At 60.3% G+C, this 24,288-nt stretch overlaps 2 protein-coding genes across 3 annotated transcripts; both read left to right on the top strand.

Moving 5' to 3' along the window:
• Nucleotides 1-272: 272 nt before the first annotated feature.
• Nucleotides 273-17,398, top strand: CCNF (cyclin F). Of its 2 annotated transcripts, XM_032846047.1 has the most exons (17): nt 273-317; nt 989-1,143; nt 2,115-2,221; nt 3,221-3,288; nt 4,466-4,719; nt 5,062-5,115; nt 5,954-6,058; nt 6,382-6,459; nt 7,997-8,148; nt 10,406-10,570; nt 12,322-12,445; nt 12,704-12,884; nt 13,222-13,309; nt 14,949-15,048; nt 15,133-15,260; nt 15,872-16,041; nt 16,670-17,398. In XM_032846047.1, exons 1-17 carry the CDS (start codon nt 302-304, stop codon nt 17,089-17,091), a joined length of 2,367 nt encoding a protein of 788 aa, XP_032701938.1. In that variant the 5' UTR covers nt 273-301; the 3' UTR covers nt 17,092-17,398. The 2 variants fall into 2 exon arrangements, with proteins under 2 accessions (XP_032701938.1, XP_032701939.1); XM_032846048.1 differs by lacking the exon at nt 6,382-6,459.
• A 2,273-nt stretch (nt 17,399-19,671) lies between these two features.
• TEDC2 (tubulin epsilon and delta complex 2) lies at nt 19,672-23,754 on the top strand. The gene is made up of 10 exons (XM_032846077.1): nt 19,672-19,766; nt 19,857-19,955; nt 20,182-20,252; nt 20,350-20,752; nt 21,172-21,225; nt 21,826-21,919; nt 22,092-22,203; nt 22,292-22,393; nt 22,756-22,946; nt 23,196-23,754. The coding sequence occupies exons 1-10, from the start codon at nt 19,741-19,743 to the stop codon at nt 23,340-23,342; spliced, it is 1,299 nt and encodes a 432-aa protein (XP_032701968.1). The 5' UTR covers nt 19,672-19,740; the 3' UTR covers nt 23,343-23,754.
• The last annotated feature ends 534 nt before the right edge of the window (nt 23,755-24,288 follow it).

Consider the following 24,288-nt stretch of genomic DNA (forward strand, 5'->3'; position numbering starts at 1 on the left):
GGGACCCCTCCCGCCCCGCCCGGGGAGGCGGGGCGTCCGCGTGGAATCCACCAATCAATGTCCGGCGTTCGAATTCGCGTCCTGGCGTGGCCAATCGCGAGCGCCCGGCGCGGGCGTGGGGGCGGGGCCGGGGCCGGGGCCCGGCGGCCCGGCGACGCGCGCCCCCCCCGGCCGGCCAATGGGAGGGCCGGGCGCATTTGAAAACTCGGGCGGGCGGCGAAGCAGGTTTGCGCCTGCGCTGGGCGCGCGGGGCTGACGGCTGTCGGGGGCACGGGCGACGGAGTTGGCGGCGGCGACGGCGATGGGGAGCGGCGGTGGTGAGTGCCGGGCGCGGGCTGCGGGCGGACACCGGGCGGGGCGGCTCGGGGCCTTCGGCCCCGCGTGCGGGGCGTCACTGCGGCGCCCGTCCGGCGCGCGGTTTAAATGCCCGGTGGCGCCGCGGGTGCGAGTGGGCTTGGCGTGAACGCCCCGCGCCGGACCGGGCACCTGTCCCGGCCGGAGAGTAGCGCGACCCGCCTAGAGCGAGGGGACGAGGACGGTGTGGCGGCCCCATCCAGCTACCCCGTGGGCCCCAGGCGCCCCGCGCGGCCCGGTAATTGCTGGTAGGCGACCCCGGTGCGGAGCCGGGCAGGGCAGGAAGGCCTGCGGAGGGGGTCCCGCGGGCGGGCAGCGGGGAGGACGCCAGGTGAGCGGGGCGAGGGGCTCCTGCTGTATCGTCCCGGAGATGGGCAGGGGTCGGAGGGCAGAACCAGCATCCGCCCTGGCCTCTCTTGCCCGAGTAGCCAAGTTCCAGGCTCGCCTGCTGTTTGCCTTAAGCACTTCCTGACTCTGAATGAATGACGGTGGCTGCGGGAATCCGCGGACCCCCACTCTTTTATTTAACGCTTGTTTGGGACCAGAAATGCGGCCGGTGCTTCTGTTCATTCGTCTTCAGATACAACTGTGCCCGTCGGCACATCCCGGACACCATTCTGCTGTTCTTCCTCAGTGATCCACTGCCGGTGTGCCAAGTGTTTCTGTTACCCTACAAAGAGAAGAATAAAGAGGAGACCCCGAAACCTAACCATCTTGAGCCTCCCTGAAGATGTGCTCTTTCATATCCTGAAGTGGCTTTCTGTTGGGGACATCCTGGCTGTCCGAGCTGTAAGTCGCCAGATTAAAGTGGCGTCAGCCCTGTAGCTTGTTGGCCTGACTTGTTGGTTGTCCCATCAGGGCTTCCCGTTCTTCAATGTCAGAACAACATTTTGGCTACAAAAGAGGGAAGAGGCAACAAGCGTGATGTTGTTACTAGGTGTTTGAGGTTGTTGCAATCGAAAAGCTGAAACATAGTGCAGTGTGTTTTGAATCCGTTCATTGCAATGTCTGACAGAGAAACGACCCTAACGTGGTGGTGAAGTTCTCACCTCTTAAGAATAAGAGAGCATTAAAGAAAACAAAAATGCATTCACGAGGACAAACCACATGTAGTACATGTAGTATCGAGCCCTGAAAGGGACCCTGGGAGTTAGTTTGCACATACTCAACAGCAGCCTCCTTCAGACTGACTTACTCAAGGGCGTACCGCAAATTGGTGGGAAAAGTCCACCAGGAACTTGTTTCTCTGACTCCCAAAGCCACCTCTGTGTGGTCATAATATCCACGCGTGCTGAGTATTCAATAGTAATGGAAACTTCAGCGCCTGAAACGCTCGCCTGGGCTCAGGGCTCCCAGCTGGGGCACTTCCAGCCTCTGACCAGGGTGGTATTGAGTTTATTGGTCTTTTTCTAGACCCTCCATTGACCTCCAGATGCCAGCCGTGTTCCCACTGGCAAAGCCCCAGGTAGAGGAGCACAAACCATAATTCTGTTCTACTTGCTCCCGTTAGAATCAAGTAGGGGATGCACCCTTACAGGGGCGTCTCCCCCTTTCTCAGTTTGGATGCTTCTTCCCCCTTCTGGCAGCACTGTCCCCACCTTTAGAGCCTCTGAGAAACTTGTTTCTTCCATCTCTTAAAGCAGCCATGACTTTGATCCACAGGGGGCCCTCCATCTGTCTTTGTCCCATGTTCAAGGGCTCCAGGAGTGGGGCTTCTGGGAGGGCCCGTGGTAATCCCCCCCACTTCTGTTGTTCTGCAGGTGCACTCCCACCTGAAATACCTGGTGGACAACCACGCCAGCGTGTGGGCATGTGCCAGCTTCCAGGAACTGTGGCCTTCTCCAAGGAACCTGAAGCTCTTTGAAAGGTATCCGTGCCCCTGACACAGCTCCGTTTTCTCCTGTCACTGGGCCTCCCTGGTATGCCAGCCTGTGTCCCAGCGCCTGACCTGGGCAGGCTTTTTTCCTTTTGCAGTTGCCCTCGCCCACACCTCACCCCCAGGGAGGGACTGAGGGCTGTCAGCGTCACCTGTGGAGTCACATGAAGCACAGTCATTGGCCATCCGTGCCACCAGCCCCACCAGACTCATTAGTCACTGTCATGCTTCGAAGGGTCTCCCTTGGGCTGGGACCAGTCTGCATGATTCAAACGCAGGTCACCTCCCTGTGGAAATTTTACTCAGCCCTCTTTTTATTTTTTTATTTTATTTTTTAGTTCAAAGCGTGTGATTTCACTCCTATTGGATTTTACTCCCTGGCTGATCCTGTCCTCCTGCTGGGGTTGGGACCCAGAGGGAGGGTCAGATCAGGTGTGAGCCCCTCAGCCTGGGAGCCCTGGCATGCTAGTGGCTAGACCTACTGTCCCTGTGTGTCGGTGGCTCCAGACAGGCCGCCTGAAACCTAAGCCACATACCATGTGATTTCTTCATTGAAGGTGTGCAACTCAGTGGTTTTTCATAGAGTCACAGAGTTGTGCAAGCATCGCCACTAACTTGAGAACATCCTTACTACCCCCGTGGCAAAGCCAGAGGGAATAGGGGTTGACTTCAGTGCCCACTCCCTATTTTCCCTGCAATCCCCCCAGTCCCGGGCAGCCCTACATCTGCCCACTTATCCGTGGATTTGCCTGCTGTGGACATTTCATGTAAGGGGAGTCTTACAACATGTGGCGTTCTGTGGCTGCGTTCTTGTGCTTGGCACGCCTTTAAGGTTGGTCCATGTTGTCGCACGTCATGGATGAGTGATATTTGACTGCATTGCCTAAAAAATCCCCAGTTAGGAAACAAGTGTTCTAGCGTTGGGTGCCATGGAGGGACAGGACCTTCCCGGGACAACACAGGTGATGCTGTGTGTTTTTAATGGTCTAGGGCTGCCGAAAAGGGAAATTTTGAAGCTGCCGTGAAGCTGGGCATAGCCTACCTCTACAATGAAGGCCGTAAGTCCTCCCGGGGCTGGGGCTGGCCTCACCCAGCTCGGTGCTGACTTTGTAGAACAGGCATGAGCCCTTCCTCGCCCCTTCACCCCTTATCCCTGCCAGGTCTAGCTGCGGGCCTCTCCCCTCAGCAGCCTATGCTCACAGGAGTGGGATGCGCTGGTGAACTTTGAGTCCGTACGCTTTATTTTAACAAACCTTGTTTTGATGAATGCTTTGAGACTTAGAGTGTGGGGAGGGGAGGCTACTCAGGTAAGCCAGGCTTCCCCGCCCCCAGCAATGCCCTGCTCCGTCCAGTGAACCCCGCAGCCCACGTGTGGGTGCTGGCCCCTCTCCTTCCTTGGCCATAGTTCCTCCCTGGAACTCCGGGGCAGCGATCAAAGAGTGCCTAATTCCGTGGGGTGTTCATAACATGGTAGCCCCGGCTCCAGTGGGAGGCAGGTCCAAGCAGGTCAAAGCCGGCCCGGTGCCTGAACTCCTTCGCCCCTCAGGGAACAGGTGCTCCTTGAAAGAACCCGTGTGGCCTCCTCCTGTCCCAGTGCCTGCCCCGTTGCTTAGCACACAGAACCAGCCTGCAGGGTGTCTGATCGTACCCCCCAGACACATAAAGCCTGGGGAGAGCTGCTACGCTGCTGCTTCTCAAAGATGTGGCATCTTGCCGAGACAGCCCCTGCTGTAGGACTGTTGAGAGCAGTAGAGGCGAGAAGCAGTCCTGCTGCCCCATCAGACAGCGGCTCCAGACAGGACTCACGTGCCATCCGCCTCACCCGCCCCAAGTGTCCAAGCCAGCAGCTTGTACGCACCTCCCCCACAGCGTGGCGCAGCCATCGCCACCAGCCAGATTTGGAACATTAGCCCCACAGGAAACACCACAGCTGCTAGTGTGGGTTCAGGCTGTAGCTCCCAGCAGGGGGAGGCTGCTGGTGCCACCTCCGCAGGGTGACACCTTCCCAGGCCTTCAGATCCTAGGCTGCTGGGAGGACCCTGGCAGTGACACGTGATGCGCAAGGCAGGGGAAGAAAGGGAGGCGCCCCCATCGTGGAGGGCTCTGCTCTCCTTCAACACCAGCTGTGTTGTGCTGCGGCAGGCGTGAGATTGTGGACTTTGAGAAAAGCCATCGAGACTTCCGTGCACCTGTCCGCCAGCGACGTCTGGGCTAACATTCTGTCCGTGTCCACAGTGTCTGTGTCTGATGAAGCCCGTGCGGAGGTGAACGGCCTAAAGGCTTCTCGCTGCTTTAGTCTCGCGGAGCGACTGAATGTGGGTGCCGCGCCCTTCATCTGGCTCTTCATCCGCCCTCCGTGGTCGGTGTCTGGAAGCTGCTGCAAGGCCGTGGTTCATGAGAGCCTCAGGGCGGAGTGCCAGCTGCAAGGGGTGGGTCCTGGCGAGGGACACACGTGGGGCCGGCATGCCGGACGGTCCGAGCCCCGTAGGGTGAGTAGAGACACTGGACCACGTAAGGCCAGGCACCTGACGGCAGTGGAGGTGTGGAAAACCGGGAGCGTGGGCGTGGGGGCATCTAGAGATGAGCCAGCAGGAGAGGAAGCCTCACCACTGGGGCTCCCGGGGAATCCCACGGGGGGCTGGGCTGAAAATGCGTTGACAGCTGGGAACACAGGACCCCAGCTCCTCGAAGCCTGAAATCAGGGAGTAGACCTCAGGGCGGGGTGTGAGCCAGGCGGGGGCCCCAGGGACAGGTGGACGGGGAAGGGTGGTGCCCTGGAAGTCCTCTTTCCACCGATGACCACACTTTCTCCTCCTCTTCTCACTGCTCAGACTCACCGGGCGTCCATACTGCACTGCCTGGGGAGAGTGCTCAGTCTCTTCGAGGTGAGTCGTCCGTCCCGCCTGGACCCTGTGCCGGCCGCGGTGGCCCTGGGCCCCGAGCACGTGGGTGTGGAGCACGGGACTCCGTGTTTCTGTGCTGCCCGCCTTTCCAGCAGCTGCAGACACCAGGGAGCAGGGAGTACATGGGAAGCAGCAGGAGGGGTCATGCAGGGTGTAACGCCCAGGGCAGCTCCGCCTGTAGGAAGCGGCCTAGAGCCTGGCAGAGTGTCTGAGTGCTTGCTGGGCCATGGGCTGGTTTTGTGGCCTGGCTCCGGGCAGCCTCTCCCGCTCTTCCCACAGACCTCCCTATGCTGAAGAAAGCTTTACCGAGCTCACGATTAAGAAGCCAGCTCTGCAGCAAACTCAGGGAAGGTGGTGGCTTCTGGTGACAGGTGCAGAAGCAGGGAGGGACACTGAGCGTGAGCGAGGCCTGGGAGAAGCCTCAAGAAAACCTGTGTGCCACCCTCTGGGAAGGCTGGGATGGAGGACTGACCCTCCGGCAGCCCAGAGCCAAGCCAAACACAAACCTCACCCTGGAGGGAGGGGGCCCGTGATGGCAGAGCCCTGAAGCTCACTTTCCCGGCGGTTGTGAGAGCACATATCTTGAGAGAAGTCGTTTCCACTCCCGGTTTAGTTAACTCATTTTGTTAAAAGAAAGACTCCCAAATATGATGACTGAGAGGTCCGTGGAGAGACCGTAGAAGCTGGTGTTCTGGGGGAGCAGGGTGGAGGAGGCCGCAGGGAGAGGCTGGTGTCTGCAGAGAGTGGGGCGGGGGCCGCTGGGAGAGGCTGGAGTCTGGGAGCAGGGTGAAGAAAGCTGCTGTGCTGGGGTTTGTTGTAGGATGAGGAGCGGAAGCAGCAAGCCCAGGACCTGTTTGAGGAGTCTGCCAATCAGGGCTGTCTGGCCAGCTCGTACCTCCTCTGGGAACGTGACAGGAGGATGGACGTGAGTGGGCTGGGGTCTGGGGAGAGGAGGCTGTGTGTTGGCCAAAGGTGTGGTCTCCAGATGGGCCCTCGGCAAGGTTGTGTCTGCATGGGTGTGGGCGGGCCCTTCGGCAGCTCCCCGAGCACCAGGAGCCTCCAGCCAGCAGCTGCTCCCATAGCTGCCCCCAGCAACCACCACCATTTCTTAGATAAGGGGCTGGGAAGGAGGCCAAGCCGTAGACCCTCTGGGAGTATTGGGAAGAACATTTAAGATTCGAAGGGTTGATTCTGAGTTTTCCAGAGACACAACTGTGTAAGAGCACGGTGCCTCTCTCCCGTTGACAGATGTCAGATCCCGGGCGATGCCTCCACAGCTTCCGGAAACTCAGGGACTACGCGGCCAAAGGCTGCTGGGAAGCACAGGTGAGGCAGGAGCTGGCCTTCTCCGTCCAGCTCCTCTCGTAGGGCCCGTGGTGCGGAGACTGCCCGGGCTCCAGCTCAGAGGCAGTAGGACCGGCCCAGGGCAGCGCCAGGCCTTCCAGGAGTGTAGCTACGGGGTACGCGGTGGCGGGGGGAGCGGGTGGGCTGCGAGTGCTTCCTCCCTGCGCCTTACCCAGGAGCCTCCAAGCCCGCCTCTCTGTTGTCGGGTGCCGCTGCGCTCGGTCTGCCGTGAGCGCTTGTGATGTCCCGCTATCCGGGTCAGCCAGGGTTAGGACCAGGACACGAGGGATTTGCCGGGGGTGTTCTCCTGGTGCTCTCCTGTTACAGCTGTAAGGAATCCTCGTTTAGGACAAATCAAAGACAGTCCCCCTTTGCCAAGCAGGTAGAAACACTCTTGTTGCCCCGCCAAGGGCGGTGTTTGAGAGTCCTCTGCCCTAAAAGTGAGGGAAGAAATTACAGAGCAGTAGGTGGCCCAGCCTGACGGGTCACAGATGCAGCGACGTTTGTGTCTCAGGCAGTCAGCAGATCTGCGGCAGCGAGAGCACTGAACAGTATGGTTCCCTCAGCAACTCTAATCGTAAGAATAGCAACATTCTGACATCGTGCTCCTGCACAGGAGGAAATAGAAACAGCTGGTCCGAGTCCGGGGCAGCGTGCCCCCTCAGTGCTAGTCATTGGGGCACACAGCTCAGCAAGAGTGTGTGTATGTAGGTCTTTTCTCTGTGCGTGTTGAGAGGATCCTTAATATTCTGAAAACACCCTTTTTTCACGATAGCACTTTTTGCTGGCAAAGATGTGATCAAATAGCATTCTCTTAGCTGGTATGAAAATCCACGTGGCCCTTTCAGAAAATACTTGGGCACGGCTGCCCCTGTGGGTGACCATGTAAACGGACGGGGACCAGCCCCAAAACGGCTGCACCGGGATGTTCCTCAAAGTAAGAAAACAGATCAAACCCTGGAAGGAGGAACAGGTGAAACGTGCTTACAGGAGTTTCATGTGCTAAGGAACCATGTTAACGCGAAGTGAGCTGAGAGAAGATAAACGCCTGTGCGTTATGATCAAGATGCGTGGAAACATCTAGAAGGAAATACCTAGGAGTGGTTGCTAGTTGCCACTGGAGGGCCAGAGGTGCCGGGGCCCGTGCCAAGTGGAGGACGCAGTTCAGTCAACCCACACACCCAGCTACCAAGGCAGGTGCCGTTAGGCCCTTGTGAGAAGGGAAACAGGCACACAGCAGTTCGTTTGCCTTTGGCGTTCACACAGACCCAGGTTTTAAAGCCAAGTCCTCTGAACCTGCAGCCGGTTTTGGCCACTTTGCTACGCTGACTCCGTTATGCGCGTTTTGTCCCTCTCGAAGTCTGTTGCCACGTGATGTGTTTATTTCACAAGGAGTAGTTAAAACCTGAGCCGTGCTGCTTCCGGAAGGCGGAGAAGGTGTACACACCCCCTGTGTCCACACCATCTTCTCCCTCAGCAGCCCGCGGCTTCGCGCTCACGGCCGTGTCTGTCTCGGCAGCTGTCTTTAGCCAAAGCCTGTGCGCACGGAAGCCAGCTGGGCCTCGACGCCAAGGCCTCGGACGGCGTGGTGCGCCAGCTCTTCCAGACCTCCCGCGCCGTGGGCAAGCAGCAGGTCTTCTCCGTGCAGAAGGGCCTCAGCGACACCATGAGGTGAGGACCTCGAGGGCCAGTGTCTGCTCGGGTCGGTGGGCGAGGCTGAGCGGTGGCAGGGCTCCAGGGGCAGAGGGGCTGCCTGTCCCGTTCCACCCCACCCTCTGCCGGGTGTTATCCCGGGCTTCAAAGAGAAAACATCCCCCGTGGGTGTCTGTGCTTGTTTCCTTTTTAATCCTCAGAACGTGTTAAACCATTTTAAGCGTCTTTCTAAAATGACAACGTTTGTATCGCCGGTTTCAGCGGCCAAAACACATCTTCTTTACGCCTCCTTGTGTGGGCGTCGGTGTGGCCAACGAGGGTCCGTGGCCCTGGGGGTGGCCTCCAGCCCCCCATGCCCTGCTGCTTCCTACGGCCCACCCACCGCCGAGGCTTTTCACTCCATCACGGGAGACGATCAAAAATAATGGGAACATAAATAATTCTTTAAGCTTCCACCAGATTCTAGATAATCTTTGAAGGAATGCCCCGGGGGTCAGCCCGTTGGGCGTCCGACTCTTGATTTGGGCTCAGGTCATGATCTCAGGGCGCTGAGCTCGAGCCCTGCATCAGGCTCTGTGTGGGGCATGGAGATTGCTTAAGATTCTCTCTCTTCCTCTCCCTGTCTCCATTTTATCTCTAAAAAAAATCACTCAATTAATTAAACGCATGCTTTGGGTTTCGAAGGGCCAGGCTCTGGCTGTACTCCAGCAGCTCCTAGGACGTGCTCAGTAGAAGTTTGTGTTAATGGGATTGTACCTTCCCTGAAGGGACTTGGTGTCACGCACATGGTGCGGGGACGCATATCCAGCAAGCCCTTGTGCTCTGGAACCCTGGGCCAGTGCCGGCGGCTGCGGCCCCCTTCTCTCCCACTTATTCCTCCTGTGGGAAGCTGTATCCTGAGAGCACCTTGTACCCCTCTCCATCAGCCCTTCTTTGGGAGACTGTGGCTGTCCTGTTTTGGGGGACACTTTCTTCTTTTCCAGAACAACAGAATTTTGTTGAAATACTAACATCACCTCAGCCTTTGAGTTGAACTTCTTTTCGTTTTTCTCTATACCGAGCCACAGCTACCTTTTTTGTTTTTTACACTGAGGTGTGTCTGACATACGACATTGTGTTGGTTTAGGATTTAGCCATTTTTAAGTGTACAATTCGGTTGTTTTTTTTTTTTTTTAAGATTTTATTTATTTGAGAGAGAGCGTGCACCAGCGAGCAGGGGGAAGGGCAGAGGGAGAGGGAGAAGCAGACTCCCCGCTGAGCAGGAAACCCCCCCCACCCCCCCCAACACAGGGTTTCGATCCCAGAACCCTGAGATCATGACCTGAGCCAAAGGCAGACACTTAACAACTGAGCCAGCCGGGCGCTCTGGGTGGTTGGTTTTTAGAAGTCCCATTGTTAAGGTCACTAAGTCTGGGTAGGGGGGCGTCCTCTTCTGTTCCCAGTGTTGGCTGGTTTAAACCTCATACACCTGGCGGCACTCACACGCTCTTCCAGCTTTGGGAGGAAACACAGGCTGTCTGTCTCGGGCTGTCTTTCTTTCCTACATCCCGTTCCTGGCCTGTGACAGACGATTCCACCCAGCACCTGGAACTCTTGCCTGGAACTCGGTGGCTTTATGTGTCTTTTCCCTCTCGCTCCTGGTCTCTTCTCCTTTGTTCAGAGAGGCGTGGACCACCCTCGGGCGTCCTTGCCATGGCACCCAGCACTCCCCCGTGTGGTCTGCGGTGCTGGCCCCAGGTTGAGCCCCCTTGAGGAGGGACCCCTCGTCTGTGAGCTCCGCCTGGGCTGCAGGGTGCCTAAGAAGTCCAGTGCCAGGCTCGGGGCGTCCTCCTTGAGCTCCATTCCTGCTCTCTGCCCCACTGCAGAGGGTCGAGATAAATGTCCCCCTGTGAACAGGCCGCTCCTCGGGGCGGATTTGGGTTTGCAGGAGGGCTGGAGGTCTTGCCAGCTTTGCGTGACTGTTCCCCGGCCCTGTGATCTATCCTCAGCCCTACAGGGTGGCCCCCCTCATCCCCTACCTGTGTCTGGGCTCCTCCGGTACCTGGCAGTCCCTGAGGAGAAGGCAGGGGACACAGGTGTGTGAGCCCAGCTTCCTCCTAGGAACCTAGCAACCTTGGGGCCCTCCCAGCCCCCTTGGAGCCAGCACCCCCGGCCGGGACGGGTTCCCGGGTACGTAGACAGCGCTGCAGATGACCTGCTCACTCTCTGAGTACGGGTGGGCCAAGCGGGAATGGGGTGCTCGCCCTCGTTTTCAGGGCTGGCGCTTGTCCTGCAGGTACATCTTGATTGACTGGCTGGTGGAAGTGGCCACCATGAAGGACTTCACGAGCCTGTGCCTTCACCTGACCGTGGAGTGCGTGGACCGGTACCTGCGGCGGAGGCTGGTGCCCCGGTACAGGCTCCAGCTGCTGGGCATCGCCTGCATGGTCATCTGCACCCGGTAGGGAGCCCCCCGGGGCGGGGGCTGCGGGACGGGCTTCCCTGGCGGGCTTAGTGCTGAAATGAGCCCTCAGTGCCGCACCTCACCAGATGGGGGTCTGAGCTGCGGGGAGAGCGCAAGCAGAGTAGTTCTCCCCAGGCGGTGACCGAACCTCGGCGTGTGGGCGGCCCCTCACCCTGGCCTGCGTGGACCCCGAAGAATGGCCTTGCTCGGTGGGTGCAGGCCGGGTCCTTCTTCCCCTGGCCCCTGAGAGTGATGTGGAGACCTGCCCTCTAGGGTCTCCCCGCTGAGCTCACAGAAAGACCCTTCTCAGCGGTCGCGCTCCCTAGCCTGCGTCACCAGAGACCAGCAGTCAGAGGGTCTCACGCCCCCAGCCGGCTCCCAGAACACCCCAGTCCCACCGCGAGTACGGGCTGCCTCCTCGGACAGCTGCCTGCACCCCTGGCAACTCTGACTCTTCACGTGGGACCAGCTTATGTCTTACCTAAATCTGTCCCAGTTTTGCCCTGGAAGCATCTGCGTGTCTTGTTTTTTTTACACCCCGTGTGGTCTGCCGTGCCCCTGGCAGTGTTCTGCAGACTGGCTGTCCTTGCCTGTGACCGTGGGGTGAGAGACAGCCTCGCCACGCATAGTGGGGTACGCTCAGACACGCGTACTTCCTTTGCATGTAGCCCAGGGGCAGGGGGTCCAGGCTTACGTTGTTGGGGTGGTTTTTGTATGTCACGAGGTCACGGAAAGCTCCAGCTCCTGTCTTAGTCTCTGCCACCCCTGGTGACCCCTGAGCCCACTGTGTCCAACTTCGCAGTGCGCTAGGTCACAAGGCCATGAGAGGAATAGGACGTGCGGTCTGTAGGGGACCAGTGTGGGCTTGGGACCGCAGGCAGGGTGTGTTTGTGGGACCCTGCGTCCAGACCGTCTCACTAGAGGTGGCAGAACACACAGGCCTCACCGCCTCGTGCCCAAGCAGCATAATTACATCCTCGTAATCAGAAACGGAGTTACTGGGCCACCAACTGGCAAGCAGTGAGATGCTTTATACAGATCTAGAGGCAGAGATGTCCACCTCTGCTTGGAGCGGCACGTGCCGCGGCCCTTTGCCCGGGAGCTCCAACACCCGCCCCGCTGGGCCTGCTCCGGCCTCACGCTCCCCACACCTGTGCTCTCCAATCTCCCATCTCCTCTCTTGGCCAAGCCTATAGCAAACGGGGCAGCTTCCGAGGCCCCAGGACAGAGCAACCACCAGCTGGGCCCTGCTCCCCTGCTGGCAGTCTGCCAGACCAGCGTGTTCCCTGCTAGTTGGGGCCGCTGGAGAGTAGAGAACAGGGTGGCTGCCTGCTTAAGGGACAATGGAGATTCCTGTGGCCACGCCTGTGCTGAGCACACACCTTCCAGCAAGCCCCAGCTCCTGTCCCGCTGGCTCCCAGGCTTCCAGGTTCAAGCTCTTGTTTACGTGTGCTCTGCAGAGGGTGGCCTAATCCTCAGGTCACCAGAGGATTGACCAGACCTGTCATTCATGGGTGCCTCGTGCAGACACCGGCTTGCCTGGAGCCTGGCCCCTCACACAGCTGGCACCAGTCCCACCTCCTTTGCAGAGCCTTGGGACAGGGTCACACGAGCTCATCTCTTCCTCTCGGGAGCTGTGGGCAGTCCAGTCCACTCTTTGACCCCCACCCCCTGTCACTGGGGGCTCAAGTGATGGCTGCCTCCAGGGAGAGCAGACTTAGCGCTCAGACCCCTTCTTGACGTTCCAGGTTTATCAGCAAGGAGATCCTGACGATCCGCGAGGCTGTGTGGCTCACGGACAACACATACAAGTACGAGGACCTGGTGCGGATGATGGGAGAGATCATCTCTGCCCTGGAAGGGAAGATTCGGGTAAGCGGCCATTGGCGGTTTCCTTTCGCATCAGAGTTGAAGTCATGGGAGGGACAGGAGGAACCAGGGGCTCCTGCCCGGTGTGAGCTTTCCTGCTCCAAAAGATCTGCCTGGACCCAGAGGGCTCGAGGCTGGAGCTACCTCTGGTCACCACGACCCTGGTGCCCATGTGAACGTGGGTGGGGCCACCGCCCTGTTGAGCGGGTCAGTGAGCTCTCTGCATGCCAGGACCACACGTCACCTTCCCGTCCCATCTAGGTCCCCACTGTGGTGGATTACAAGGACGTCCTGCTGACGCTGGTCCCCGCAGCACCAAGAACCCAGCACCTGTGCAGCTTCCTGTGTGAGCTTTCACTGCTGCACACCAGCCTGGCTGTGTACGCCCCGGCCCATCTGGCCGCCGCCGCCCTGCTGCTTGCCAGGCTGACGCACGGGCAGAGTAAGGAGCCCGCCCTCCGCCGGCTGCTCAGCGGGGGCTGAGCCAGGGCCTGGGGGTCCCCTGAGTTGGGACACGGGATGCGACTCTCATACAAAGGGGAGGGAGAGAGACAAGCGGCATGCCCGCCCCGGACCAGGAGACACAGGCGTGGACGGAAGCTGTCCTGTGGGGGTGAGCTGAACAGGGGACTCCTGCACAGTATTCCCGCACCGCCAACTGTGAGCCTGGGGCATATGTAACCCTGAGCTCCAGGAAACTGCACGGCAGAACTGTGGGGGCCATGGGGCATGGCGGGGATGGCATCAGCACGGCCCCAGCACCCGGCTTTCCTCCCCAGCACAGCCCTGGACCCCGCGGTTGTGGGACCTGACCGGGTTCTCCTGCGAAGACCTCATACCCTGTGTCCTGAGCCTCCATCAGAAGTGGTGAGTCTGCGGACGGACATGAGCCCCCACCCAGCCGCCACGGAGGCTTCGTCCTCACGTCCCGTGGGGACGTGGCTGGCAGCCCTCACACACACCTTCCCCGCAGTGTGCTGTGTTCTCATGGTCGACATGTAAAAACGCCAGGCCACGTTCGTCCCCGTTCAGGTTTGACACTGGAGGAGCGTGCAGCAGCCCCTCCCAACCGCAGCTCGTCCCGCAGGCAGCTGACGGTACTGGAAACATTGAGGCTGGCTTCCTGAGCCGTGTTCAGTGTGGCGGGGGACAACTTGTCCCCTGGCTTAGGGGCCGGCCGGCTGCAATGGCTTCCTGCCACAGCCCTGTCCCTCGCCCGCTCACTCTGGTTCCTGCTGCTGACATGTGCCTGTGCCAGACCCCAGCCGCCAGCTCCTCTGCCCGTCCACACTCCGCACATTGTTCCCCGCGTGAGGGGCTGGACAGTTCCGGCCTTCTGTCTGTCCTCGGGCACCTCTGGGATTCAGAGTACATCTGAGTCCCAGGACCTAGTCCCTGCCGCTGCCTTGTCCAGGCCAGACCCCTGCTCCCCTCTCCAGCCGTGCCTCCTTGTCATAGATCGAATTGGCTGCTTGTCAGGTGTGCCTCGGTCATCCTAGCGAGGACCTGGGACCTGCCATTTCACTCCATTCCCGAGTCTCCCTGGCTCTGGAGGCCTGTGCTGCCTGTGCGTACGCATTCCCCAGCTGCCCCCTGAATTATCTCAGTGACTGCCTCTGTTGGTGGGGGGTCCCTGCTCCGTATGCCATCCAGAATGAGATCGGAGCTCTCTGGCCAGGCCCCAAGCCCCAGGGGAATCCCCCTCTCTGGCCAGCTCCCTGCCTTGCTCCACCGTGGGGAACCAGTCACCGTGTCCTGGGGCCAGCATGTGCGCTGGCCGACTCTGTTTTCCATTGTGCCTACTCACAGCCAATGGATGGGAAGTGTGGGTGAGCCGATGGGTCCACATGTGTGTGTCATCGCTCCCATGACGGGTGTGAACAGTCCTTACCTGACACCAGCTCCCAGTAGTTGCTGCTAGGCTGTTCCCCTGCCTCCCAGAGTTGTTTTTTATTTTCACGTCAGATAAATTGGAAACACTTTTTACCAGCGAAACTTCTTTCTTAAGCGTACCATGCATATTTGGTCACGCGACTGTCCCGACGGTCAGTTGTAGACCACGGCGGTACCCTCAAAGCCCGCACTCCTCGTGGGTCAGGCCTGTGCTCCCCAGCCCTGGCTTTCCCTCTCTCTGGATTTTCCAGTTCTGGACACTTCAGAGAAACGCAGTCCTGTTCACGTGGCCCTTTGGGACCAGCCTGTCACCTACGTAACACTTCCACTGGCTTTGCAGTCTGCTGCCCGGGCGGACCACGTCTTGCTCATTTGCGCCCCGGTGGACGTGGGGGCTGTTGGGAATGAGGCAACTGCGGACATCCGTGCGGGGTGCCCCATCTCCCCTGCCGTCGCTAGGCTGTTTCTAAACACCTGTTGTACTCTCTCGCTTCAGCGAGTGGAGGCTAAAACGGAGTCCCTGGGGCTGGGGCTGCTGCTGTCGCTGCCCCAGAGCCCAGCCTGGGGCTGCCCCAGAGGCCCTGCTGTCCCTCACGTGTCCCCCCGTTTGCAGCTTCCACGATGACGCCCCCAAGGACTACAGGCAAGTGTCTCTGACCGCCGTGAAGCAGCGGTTTGAGGACAAGCGCTATGAAGAGATCAGCCAGGAAGAGGTGCCCACACCCTGGCCCCCAAGGCCCCCCCAGACACCTGCCCCTCCGGCCCTCGTCCCGCCCTCTGACCCGGTCTCCTTGCAGGTGCTGAGCTACGGGCAGCTGTGCGCAGCTCTGGGAGTGAAGCAGGGCAGCCCGGAGCCCGCGGCTTTCCTCAGCACGGGGGACATCCACGCCTTCCTCACCTCTCCGTCAGGAAGGAGGACCAAGCGGTGCGTGAGCCCCGGGTCCGGAGCTGCGTGTGCTGGGCCTGGATTCCCTCGTGGCCCCTGCGGCTGTCTTGAGAGGCTCCGTGGACCCCCTTTTACACAGGGGGCCCCTAAGATGTAGCAGGGAGAAGCAACAGGTCCCACAAAAAATGTAGCTGGGGTTGAATCCAGGCCTTGGTTCCTGGGCCCCATCTCCGTTCAGCAGCCCTGTCCTCTCTCTGGTGCAGCGGGCTGCTTCGAGCGAAGACGGTCTTGAGCCCCACACGGGCACCCGCGTGCCACCCTGTTCCACGGTGTTGCTCTCACTCTCAGCCTGGCCCCTCCACACTTCCCGGGCTGGCCCTGTCCCCACTCTCGTCTCCCGAGTCTATGCCACACGTATCCCTGTCGCAGCGTTCTGGTGTGATCCCCTGGAATCACTCGCTTCCCCTACCTTACCCACCCCAGGAACTCCTGTCAATCCCGCCAAGCCCCGAGCACAGCCCCTCACTGTGCCGCCGGCCCTGCCTCTAGGAGCCTTGCCGTGAGCTTTCCAAGGGTGGGCAGCTAGAGGGCCAGGCTGGGCCTCCCACACTGCTGCCTGTGACCAGGCTGCTGGCTCTTCCCTCCTGCAGGAAGCGGGAGAACAGCCTCCAGGAGGACAGGGGCAGCTTTGTCACCACGCCCACTGCGGAGCTGTCCAGCCAAGAGGACATGCTGCTGGGCAGCTTTCTGGACTGGAGCCTGGACTACTGCTCTGGCTACGAGGGTGACCAGGAAAGCGAAGGAGAGAAGGACGGTGACGGTGAGCACTGGGACCTAGAGACCACCCAGATGCCCCCTCGGAAGGAGGGGGTCCACGCCCGGGAGGCATGAGAGAGCAGAGCCCCTAGAACACCAGAGCAAGGCGGGGGGCCGGGGGGCCGGGAGAGAAGACCTGTGTCCAGACCCGTGAAAGGGCCTCACCAGAGCAGAGAGGCGGAAGAGACCTTGTCTGGAATTCATGAGCAGATGTTTCTAGAACGTCATGTGAAATGTGCCACCTGCTGCCCTTTGTGGGTTCTGTGCCTTGTGCACCCCTCCAGAGCTGCCTGTGGAGCCTCGGCCCTTGTGTTCTCGAGCAGCTAAACATGAAGGAAGCCCAGCTCAAGCAGATTCTGTCAACTTTCCCATCGCTTGCCGTGGTGTCCACTTGGGGATTAAGTAGATTATCGATGACTAGTCCGTAGTCGCTTCCTCCTGTCCCCCAAGTCACGATGAGTGCCACCTTCAATTTCTTACCCAAAGGAGAGCAGTACAGGGGACTGTCCAGCGAGAGCCATACCTGTTCTGGTCAAGAGATGGACCCTGGGCTACTGGGGTCCTGACTGGGCAAGGGGGGGCACCCCATTGCTTGGGCGGTGGCCACATCTCTCTCCCCGTGTCTCCCACAGTGACGGCCCCCAGTGGCATCCTCGATGTCACCGTGGTCTACCTGAGCCCCGAACAGCACTGCTGCCAGGAATCAAGTGATGAGGAGGCCTGCCCGGAGGACAGGGACCGCCAGGACCTGCACACCTGGGTACCGGGCCCCCAGACACCTCCGACACCAGGGCCTGAGCCTCGGCTCTGCGGCACGAGGGAGCCAGGCGGGGACAGCGTGACCTCAGGGTACTCCTCCATCAGCAGCGCAAGCCCCACAAACTCCGTGGACGGCATCTCGGGGGGCCCTCCCCAATCTACCTCAGTGCTATCCCCAGGCAGCGACTCAAACACACACCCTTGCCACCACCATGCCAAGAAGTCGTGTTTACAGTGTCGCTCTCCAAGCCTTCCGGAGAGCAGCATTCCCCAGGTGAAGAGGAAAAACCTATAGACCCCCAGCAAGGAGGAGGAGGAGAGGGACTGAGCCGGGCTTGCTGAGGCTGCACACGTGCCCCCACTCGTCGCAGGGAACGTCTGCTGAGGGAGGGCTGCTGCCGCACTAGGGAGCCGAGGGGGCACTGGAGGTGGACGCCCTGTGGGCCCTTAGTGGCTCTCGCACAGGGAACGGAGAGAACACGGGACGCTAAGTCTCTCCAGGGTAGTCCCATGCGAGCCGTCAGAATGTCTGAATCAGAACAAAACCTCAGATTCTTTGTTTTGGAAACTTAGCCTCAAAGCAATCATGCCCATCCTGGGAAGCCTGTGTCTCTGTTCCCTCTTGTGTCTGTCCTGCTCTCCCTAGGGAGCTAGAGCCCATGCCCTGATCTCCCCGGCCCCCACTGAATCCCATCCCAGGAGCCAAGAGCTTTCACAGTTGAGAACACATGTGACCAGGTGGCCAGGCACAGCCCCCCTCCTGGCATCTATCAGGTTTGGGGTTCCAATGGGGAGCTGACAGCTCTGAGCACACCACTGTCCTCATACTGCCCCCCCCCCCAGCTCCCATCCTCACTTGGTGGCAGGTCCCCTGCTAAGGGAGACTTGCCCCTGCACACTGCTGTGTACTACAATGGACCACCAGGTGGGGGGCCCTGACTGCTTTCAGGCCAGGGCCTGGATGTCTTGGCCCTAAGCTCCCTGCCCACCACACTCTCGGCTCCTGCAGAAGTCTGTCCCTTCCTCCAGAGTGATTTGTCTTTGTCCCCAGCAGGTGGTGTCCGTGTGAACACCTCTCTTTGCACTGAATTTCTAGGCCATTTCCTTTCGTGTCTTTATTTCCATCCTTCGTTCTTCTAAGATGGAAACAAAAGAAAAATTAAAGATAGAAGGCGTTAAATTTTTAAAGAGAGATTCTTAACTTCATTTAGGGTCCACTAAAGGAAAAAGGAGCATCTGATTCAGACCTGTGAGTGGTCTCCTGACCCTCTTCCCAGAGAGATCAGAAAAAAAGTTAAATGTTTCGTAACATCTGAGGTGACCCCAGGGCAGAAGAGTGAGACTCATAGGACCTGTCCCCACCTGCTGGCTGAGGATGGATCTGCTTGTGTTCTTGAGGCTCCCGGACACCTGCCGACACCTGCCACCTCCTGCGTACTGCAGCCAAAACCGGCGGGATCTGCTCCAGACTGCCCCCCACCCCCAGGTCAGGTGGACCACTCAGGGATAGCTTGTTTCTTAGAACATTGGAAAGAACCACTGGGCCAGGAGTGTCCCCCAAATGCTCTTGAACCTGGGCTCTGTGGAACAAAGAGCTACTCCCTAGTGGCTTTTCTGGGTGCTTGGTGCATGTGTGGGTGTTCCCGTGGGAGCGATCTTCCTGCTACTGTAAGAGAATTTTGACTACCCTGGGTGGGGCACGGTTGGGATTGCGACCTTCCCAGTCAACTGTGCCCCTGGGCATGTGTGAGCCTCCGTATTGTCTGTAAGATGGGGCCATTGTACCTACCTCACAGGGGTGTTGTGGGGATTAAATGTGATGAGGGTAGTGGCAGCTGAGTGATGTGCAAGTCTGAATTGCCCACCTCCTTGTCTGTGACCCACTGACAAAAGCCTCCTCCCAGCCTGCACCTTTAGGAGACTACTCCAGTGGGGACCTAATGCCACCTGCCGATGCTGATAGGAGCCTCTCCAGATGAGAATGGGCCACTGCCCGTGGAGAGCGGCACCCTAAGCTCCCACCATGAACCAGTCCCAAGCAGCACAGGGCCCCCAGCTCCCCTCCCCAGCAGCTGTGAAAGGGGCACCTCTCCATCATGACCCCCAGCGTGTCATCCCTCCCCCCAAGATTTCTCAGCCCCAGCAGGGGTCACAGTCCTACTTATTAACTCCAATCATGTGGGGCCCTGCGGGCCTCATCACTCCTCCCAGCCAGCACCCATCCCCCAGTTGTCCGAGCCCCTGAAGGCCCCCCTCCTACATCCTGTGGAGACCCTCCTGGAACAGTTTCCAGTTGCTTCTGTCCCTCCACCTCTCTGGGCTCCAGCTCCCCTTCCATCACCCATCTTTCACCAGTGCCCACCTATAGTCACCTGTCTCACCTTGGCCCATCTGGCCCCAGGCTCATTGCTCAGAGGCCACCATCCCTAGTCTTCTGGACTGATGCCACCTGCGAATGTCGTCGCTTCCTCAGGATGTCCACAAGCGAACGCTCCCTCCTCCCTGGCTGTGGCCCCAACACATGTGTCCTCTTCACCTCTGTCAGTACCCACTGGGCCCCGCCAAGTACCCGGCCCCAGGCCGAGTGGCCTGGGGTCCGCAGGGCAGCTGGGCCCTGCTTTAGTGGGCCTTCAGTAAGGACAAAGTCAACCGTAAGCAATCTCAGGGCCACCATTTGCCCAGTCATCCGAACTAGATGTCCGTGTGCCACCGGAGCACCCTCTGCTGCCTCCCAGCCCGGGTCCGAGCCGGAGTCCGCGCGGGCGCCTCGGGGGCTGGGACGCAGAACCCCGAGCACCGGGGGCGGGGGCGGGGTCGAGGGCGGGGCGGGCCCTGAGCCCTGGGCTCGGGATTGGGTCGCGAGGCCGGAAGGGGGCGGTGTCCTAGCCCGGAAAGGACCTGACTTCCCGGAGGCGGCAAATCCGGAGGATCCGCGGCCGCCTCCATGCTGCCCGCGGGGTGCTCGCGCCGGTGAGACCCGCGCGCTGGGAGGGAGCGGGGCGGGAGGGGGCGCAGCGCGCGGCCAGCCGGGGTGCTGAGCCGCCGGTGCGCCCCTCCCAGGCTGGTGGCCGAGCTGCGGGATGCCCTGGACGCCTGCGCCGAGCGGCAGCGGCAGCTGGAGCGGAGCCTGCGCGTCTCCCGCCGGCTGCTGCGGACCTGGTACGCGGACCCCGAGACCACCCGGCCGGGCCGCCCTCGGAACCCCGCTCAGAGCCCCCGGGCGGGGAGGCCAGGCCCAGCGCCCACTTGCTTGTTGCCAGCTGTGGTCCCCTTTGCCTGCAGGCTCTGAGGTTGGGGGGCTGCCGCGAGGCCAGGCGGCTCCTTGGGGTCGGTCGGGTCTGGGCCCTGCCTCTTGGCCGTGCCGCCACTGTACTGGTCTTGGCAGGGAACCAGCCGAAACGCCGGCTGCGGAGCCAACCCCAGAGCCAGAAACTGATGAAGAGGCCCCGCCTCCAGGTAAACTTGCACCGCCCGCCTTTCCTTGGTGCTGCCCTGCTCTGTTTTCCGACAAGCCGTGGTGAGTGACCACTGCAAGAGTTCTCGGCTTTTGCAGCAGGCACGCCCAGCCCTCAAGACCTCAGGGAGCTGGAGCTTCTGACCCAGGCACTGGAGAAGGCTGTGCGGGTGAGAAAAGGCGTCTCTAAGGCTGGAGAAAGACACGGGGCCCTTAGCCTGAAGTCCGCTGCCACTTCTCGTGCCACCACAGCCTCTGCCCCACCCCGGACCTCAGGCCAAGCTGGCCGTCAAGCCTCAGAGACAAAACCACCCAGGGGCGTCCACCAGACCACAGTGCCTGCCAGGGGCCTCCCTGAGTGCAGGCTTCCATCAGTGGGTGATCGCACCCATATGGGGAGAGGAGCCTCAACCACCAAGCCCAGACCAGGCCTCAGGGACCAACAGATACCTCCATTGGCTGCTCCTCGGGCCCCAGAAGCTTTCACACTGAAGGAGAAGGGGTATGTTGCCCAAACCCTTCCCAGAGGAACTGTTGTGTGTACCTGCCCAGACTCTGGCCAGCAGCAGGAATCTGGGATGGGGGGTGACAGAACAGGGTGTCGAACTGGATGTGGACCAGGGGAGCCCCTAGGTTGCCATCCCATGGGATCCGTGCCCCGAAGCTTGCAGAATGGACCATTGCTAGAGCCTGTCCCCTTCTCCCTGGCTGTCCAGTGCCCCATCCTCTTAACCACCCGTTCCACCCAGCCCCAGGACTCCACATGGGCTGTGGAGGGCCTGGGCTCTGCTCCTGGTGTCCTTCACTGGGGCAGAGCTGGACTGTGCTGGCTCCCACAACCAATCTGAAAGCCCTGTTGCTTGTTGGGGGCGGGGGAAGCCCCCAGAGTGAGGCTGCTCTGAGCACTGGCTTCCCTGGCAGGAGCCTGCTGAAGCTACCCATGGCCTACAGGAAAGCGGCTTCCCAGAACTCCCGGTAAGGTTGAGTCTCAGCTGGGTGGGGGTGGAGGGGAGACCAGGGAGGCCCAGGCATCCCACCAGCCCAGGGCCACATCGGTAAGACGTTTCCGGCAGGCACTCTGCTTTTTTGGCTGGGTGGGGACACTTTCCATGTTAAGAGAGTCTTTCTGGCTAGGACTCAGACTCAGTGGGCTTTGGGGTTTAGAGACTTTGTGTCCCCAGCTGTCTTCCCTGTGGAGGTGGGTGTGATAGTGTCAGCTCCATAAAGGTGCAATAAGGGTTCAACAAGGCGGGGCCTTTCACGTGTTCGAGCAGTGTCTGCTCCAGAGCCTGCACCCAGAGTTCTCTACCGTGGTCTCAGGTAGTCCCAGTTAGTCCCAGTTTCCAGGGGGGTTGCCAGTTCTTTTCCTCTCCTCCCTTGAATTCTTAGTACTTTCCAGAGTGTGTGGGCTCTGTCTCCCTCTCACGGACAGCGTCCTCTCCATCCCCCAAAGCCTGGGGAGGCCCCTCCTGGCATTCGGCAGAGCCAAACACCCCTCATGGGGCCCCTGCCCTGGCCTTTCCCTGCCTCCTGAGGCCCAGCTAGATGGACGACCGGTGCCTCTGTGCGTTCCAGCCTGTGGGCCCAGCTCAGCTCTCCCCAGACCAGTGACTCCAAGGACGCTGCTTCCATGGCCAAAACCCAGTTCCTCCAGAAAATGAAGACGACTGTATTCTTTCTGGGCTTGTGGGACCCCCAGGGTGGGGGCTGCGGGTGGTTCCGGCCTGGTGAGTTTAAAGAGGAACTCCAGCAAGGGCCAGAACCGCTCTGGGGTCCTGTCCTTGGCGGGAGGGGAAGGGGGAGAACCTGGCTGCAGAGGAGATTCCCTGACCCATGTCCAGTCGGGCTGGCCCGGCTCTGGGCTCGCTGCCGCGGAGGTAGAGGTGGAGGCCGGGCTCCTGCGGAAGGCCTGCTCGCTGATGAGACAGCGAATGGAGGAAGTTCTCTCCGCGGGTGAGCGGGCCCTGCCGTGTGTGTCTCAGGGCTGGGAGGGCTTCGGGACTGGCATGGACCCGGCCTGCCCTTCCTGATTTTTGTGTAGACCCTGCCGACCGGATGCAGGAGTACCACTCCCTGCTTACCCTGGAGGGGCTGCAGGCCATCGCGGGGCAGTGTCTCCACAGACTGCAGGAGCTGCGTGCAGGTGAGACCCGCCACCCCCCTCCCCTCGTGCTAAGGTCTGGTCAGTGGTCAAGGGCCTCCGGGCAAAGATAGGGTCACCCCACCGCCTTGTCCCGCAGGACTAGGCGGCACTGCGCCCCCACCCTGCTGCCTCTCCCGACGCAGCTGTGTCATTGTACACGGTCTGCGTGTTTATCTAGTTCCCGAGAAAGTGAGAGTCACAGGCGTACAGTCAGGGGACTTGCCTGGTGTTGCAAGAGATGGTTGTTGCTGGACGGAAGTGCTCCAGCCAGGGCAGAGGGAGGCTTCACACCCCCTTAAAGGCAAGTGGGAAGGAGGTCCCTGGCTGCCCCCCCATGAGGCCACATCCCCTTGTCCTCACAGCCATGGCAGGACAACAGCTGGGGCCGTGGCCTGAGGGGAGATGCTGCAGAGCCTCAGTGCCCTGTGAGGGAAGAACAGACCCTACCTGGAGCCCCCAGCTTCTTCTCTACTCCAGCCCCGAGGAGCTGCAGAGTCTGGCGGTCCTCGGGCTACGGGTGGCCATGCTGGACCAGCAGATTCACCTGCAGAAGGTACTTCCGGAACGGGGGGGACTAGGTGACTGGGTGCCAGGGGAGTGGGGGGGCTTTGGGCCCAGCCAGAAGATGGAGCCTCTGGGCTGTGCACAGGCCTAGGCGCAGAGCTCTGGGATGAAGGGCCTGGCACATGGTGCCCGAAGCCCTCCCTGGAATTGCCCCACTGTGGGTGCCTTCTGTAAGCCCGCCACTGGCCGCCTGGGACCGGTCCCCTGCTGAGATCGTGGCCATGTGTTACCCCCCAAGGTCCTGATGGCTGACCTCCTCCCGCTGGTGGGCGCGCGGGAGCCTCCGGGGCCGCCCTGGCTGGCACTTTGCCGAGCTGTGCATAGCCTGCTCTGTGAGGGAGGGGAGCGCTTCCTCACCGTCCTTCGAGATGAACCTGCCGACTGAGCCCTTCCTGTGGCCAGCCGCACCCCCGACCCCGCCACTTCCCAGACCGCTGGACCCTGCCAGGAGGGTGAGGTTGCTCTGACCCACGCGACTGGGAGAGCGCCCCCCTATTAGGTCAAGGCAGATTGAGAGAACTTTCGATGTGGTGGCCTGGGGGGCTCAGAGATGGCTGTACCCACCTGGGAAAGCAGGGTCCCCGCTGTGGGGGGACAGCCCCCGGCTTCTACCGAACAGCCCGGGGCCCCAAAGCTAGCGGACAGGCCTCTGCTTGGCGTAGCCTTTAGCAGGCTCGGAGACCAGAGGCCTGTCGGGCTTTTTTCTTAGCTACCTCTGTTCTTTCCTGTTTTCAAACATATCAGCCGCTTGTATGACATTAAAACTCCTTTTAAAAGGATCTAGATTTAAGGCGGGACTTGGCCTGTTTGTTTTTTTTTCTTTGTGTTTTTGCTTACCACGAACATATCCAGCGTATTTATTGAGAACACACGTAGGCCTCTGTGCTGCAGGGAGGGGGCAGGAGGACACTGAAGGTGAGCAGCACTGGGGACTCCCCTCCAGCTTCAGCCCGAGCACACCGGGAGCCCCTTCCCCCCTTGCCTAGACTGGGCTCACTAAAAGACGCAAAAGCCACTGGCCCAACTCAGTGAATGGGCTCTCATGACCACAGTGGTCCTTCTAGCACCCGTGCTCACCACTTCCTCCTGGGCTGTTGCTGTGGCCTGCGTGGGCCCCCTTCACTGACTGCACTGTCACCTCCTCCGAGGCTCCTGCCTCTCCCGCTGAAGGAAGGCAAGAAAACGCAGAGCTCAAGGTCATGGTTTCTGGGTTTATACCAGTCATAGGTTTGGGTTTCCACTTTGACTTGATTTCTGCTGGGGGACTTTCAGCAAGATTCTTAAGGGAACTGAGCCTCAGTTCCCAGTGTCGTCCCTAGTGTCATACTGGG

This window comes from Lontra canadensis, unplaced genomic scaffold (assembly GCF_010015895.1).
Source record: "Lontra canadensis isolate GAN:19392208 unplaced genomic scaffold, GSC_riverotter_1.0 scaffold171, whole genome shotgun sequence".
NCBI classification, from domain to species: domain Eukaryota; kingdom Metazoa; phylum Chordata; class Mammalia; order Carnivora; family Mustelidae; genus Lontra; species Lontra canadensis.

Excerpts from the sequence above, each read along its gene's own strand:
- CCNF (XM_032846047.1), top strand. Across the intron at positions 10,571-12,321 it reads TGCATGGTCATCTGCACCCG|GTTTATCAGCAAGGAGATCC; the intron begins GTAGGGAGCCCC and ends TTGACGTTCCAG. Across the intron at positions 12,446-12,703 it reads CCCTGGAAGGGAAGATTCGG|GTCCCCACTGTGGTGGATTA; the intron begins GTAAGCGGCCAT and ends CGTCCCATCTAG.
- TEDC2 (XM_032846077.1), top strand. The coding sequence starts at position 19,741 with ATGCTGCCCGCGGGGTGCTCGCGCCG. Across the intron at positions 19,767-19,856 it reads CCCGCGGGGTGCTCGCGCCG|GCTGGTGGCCGAGCTGCGGG; the intron begins GTGAGACCCGCG and ends CGCCCCTCCCAG. Across the intron at positions 20,753-21,171 it reads TTCACACTGAAGGAGAAGGG|GAGCCTGCTGAAGCTACCCA; the intron begins GTATGTTGCCCA and ends CTTCCCTGGCAG.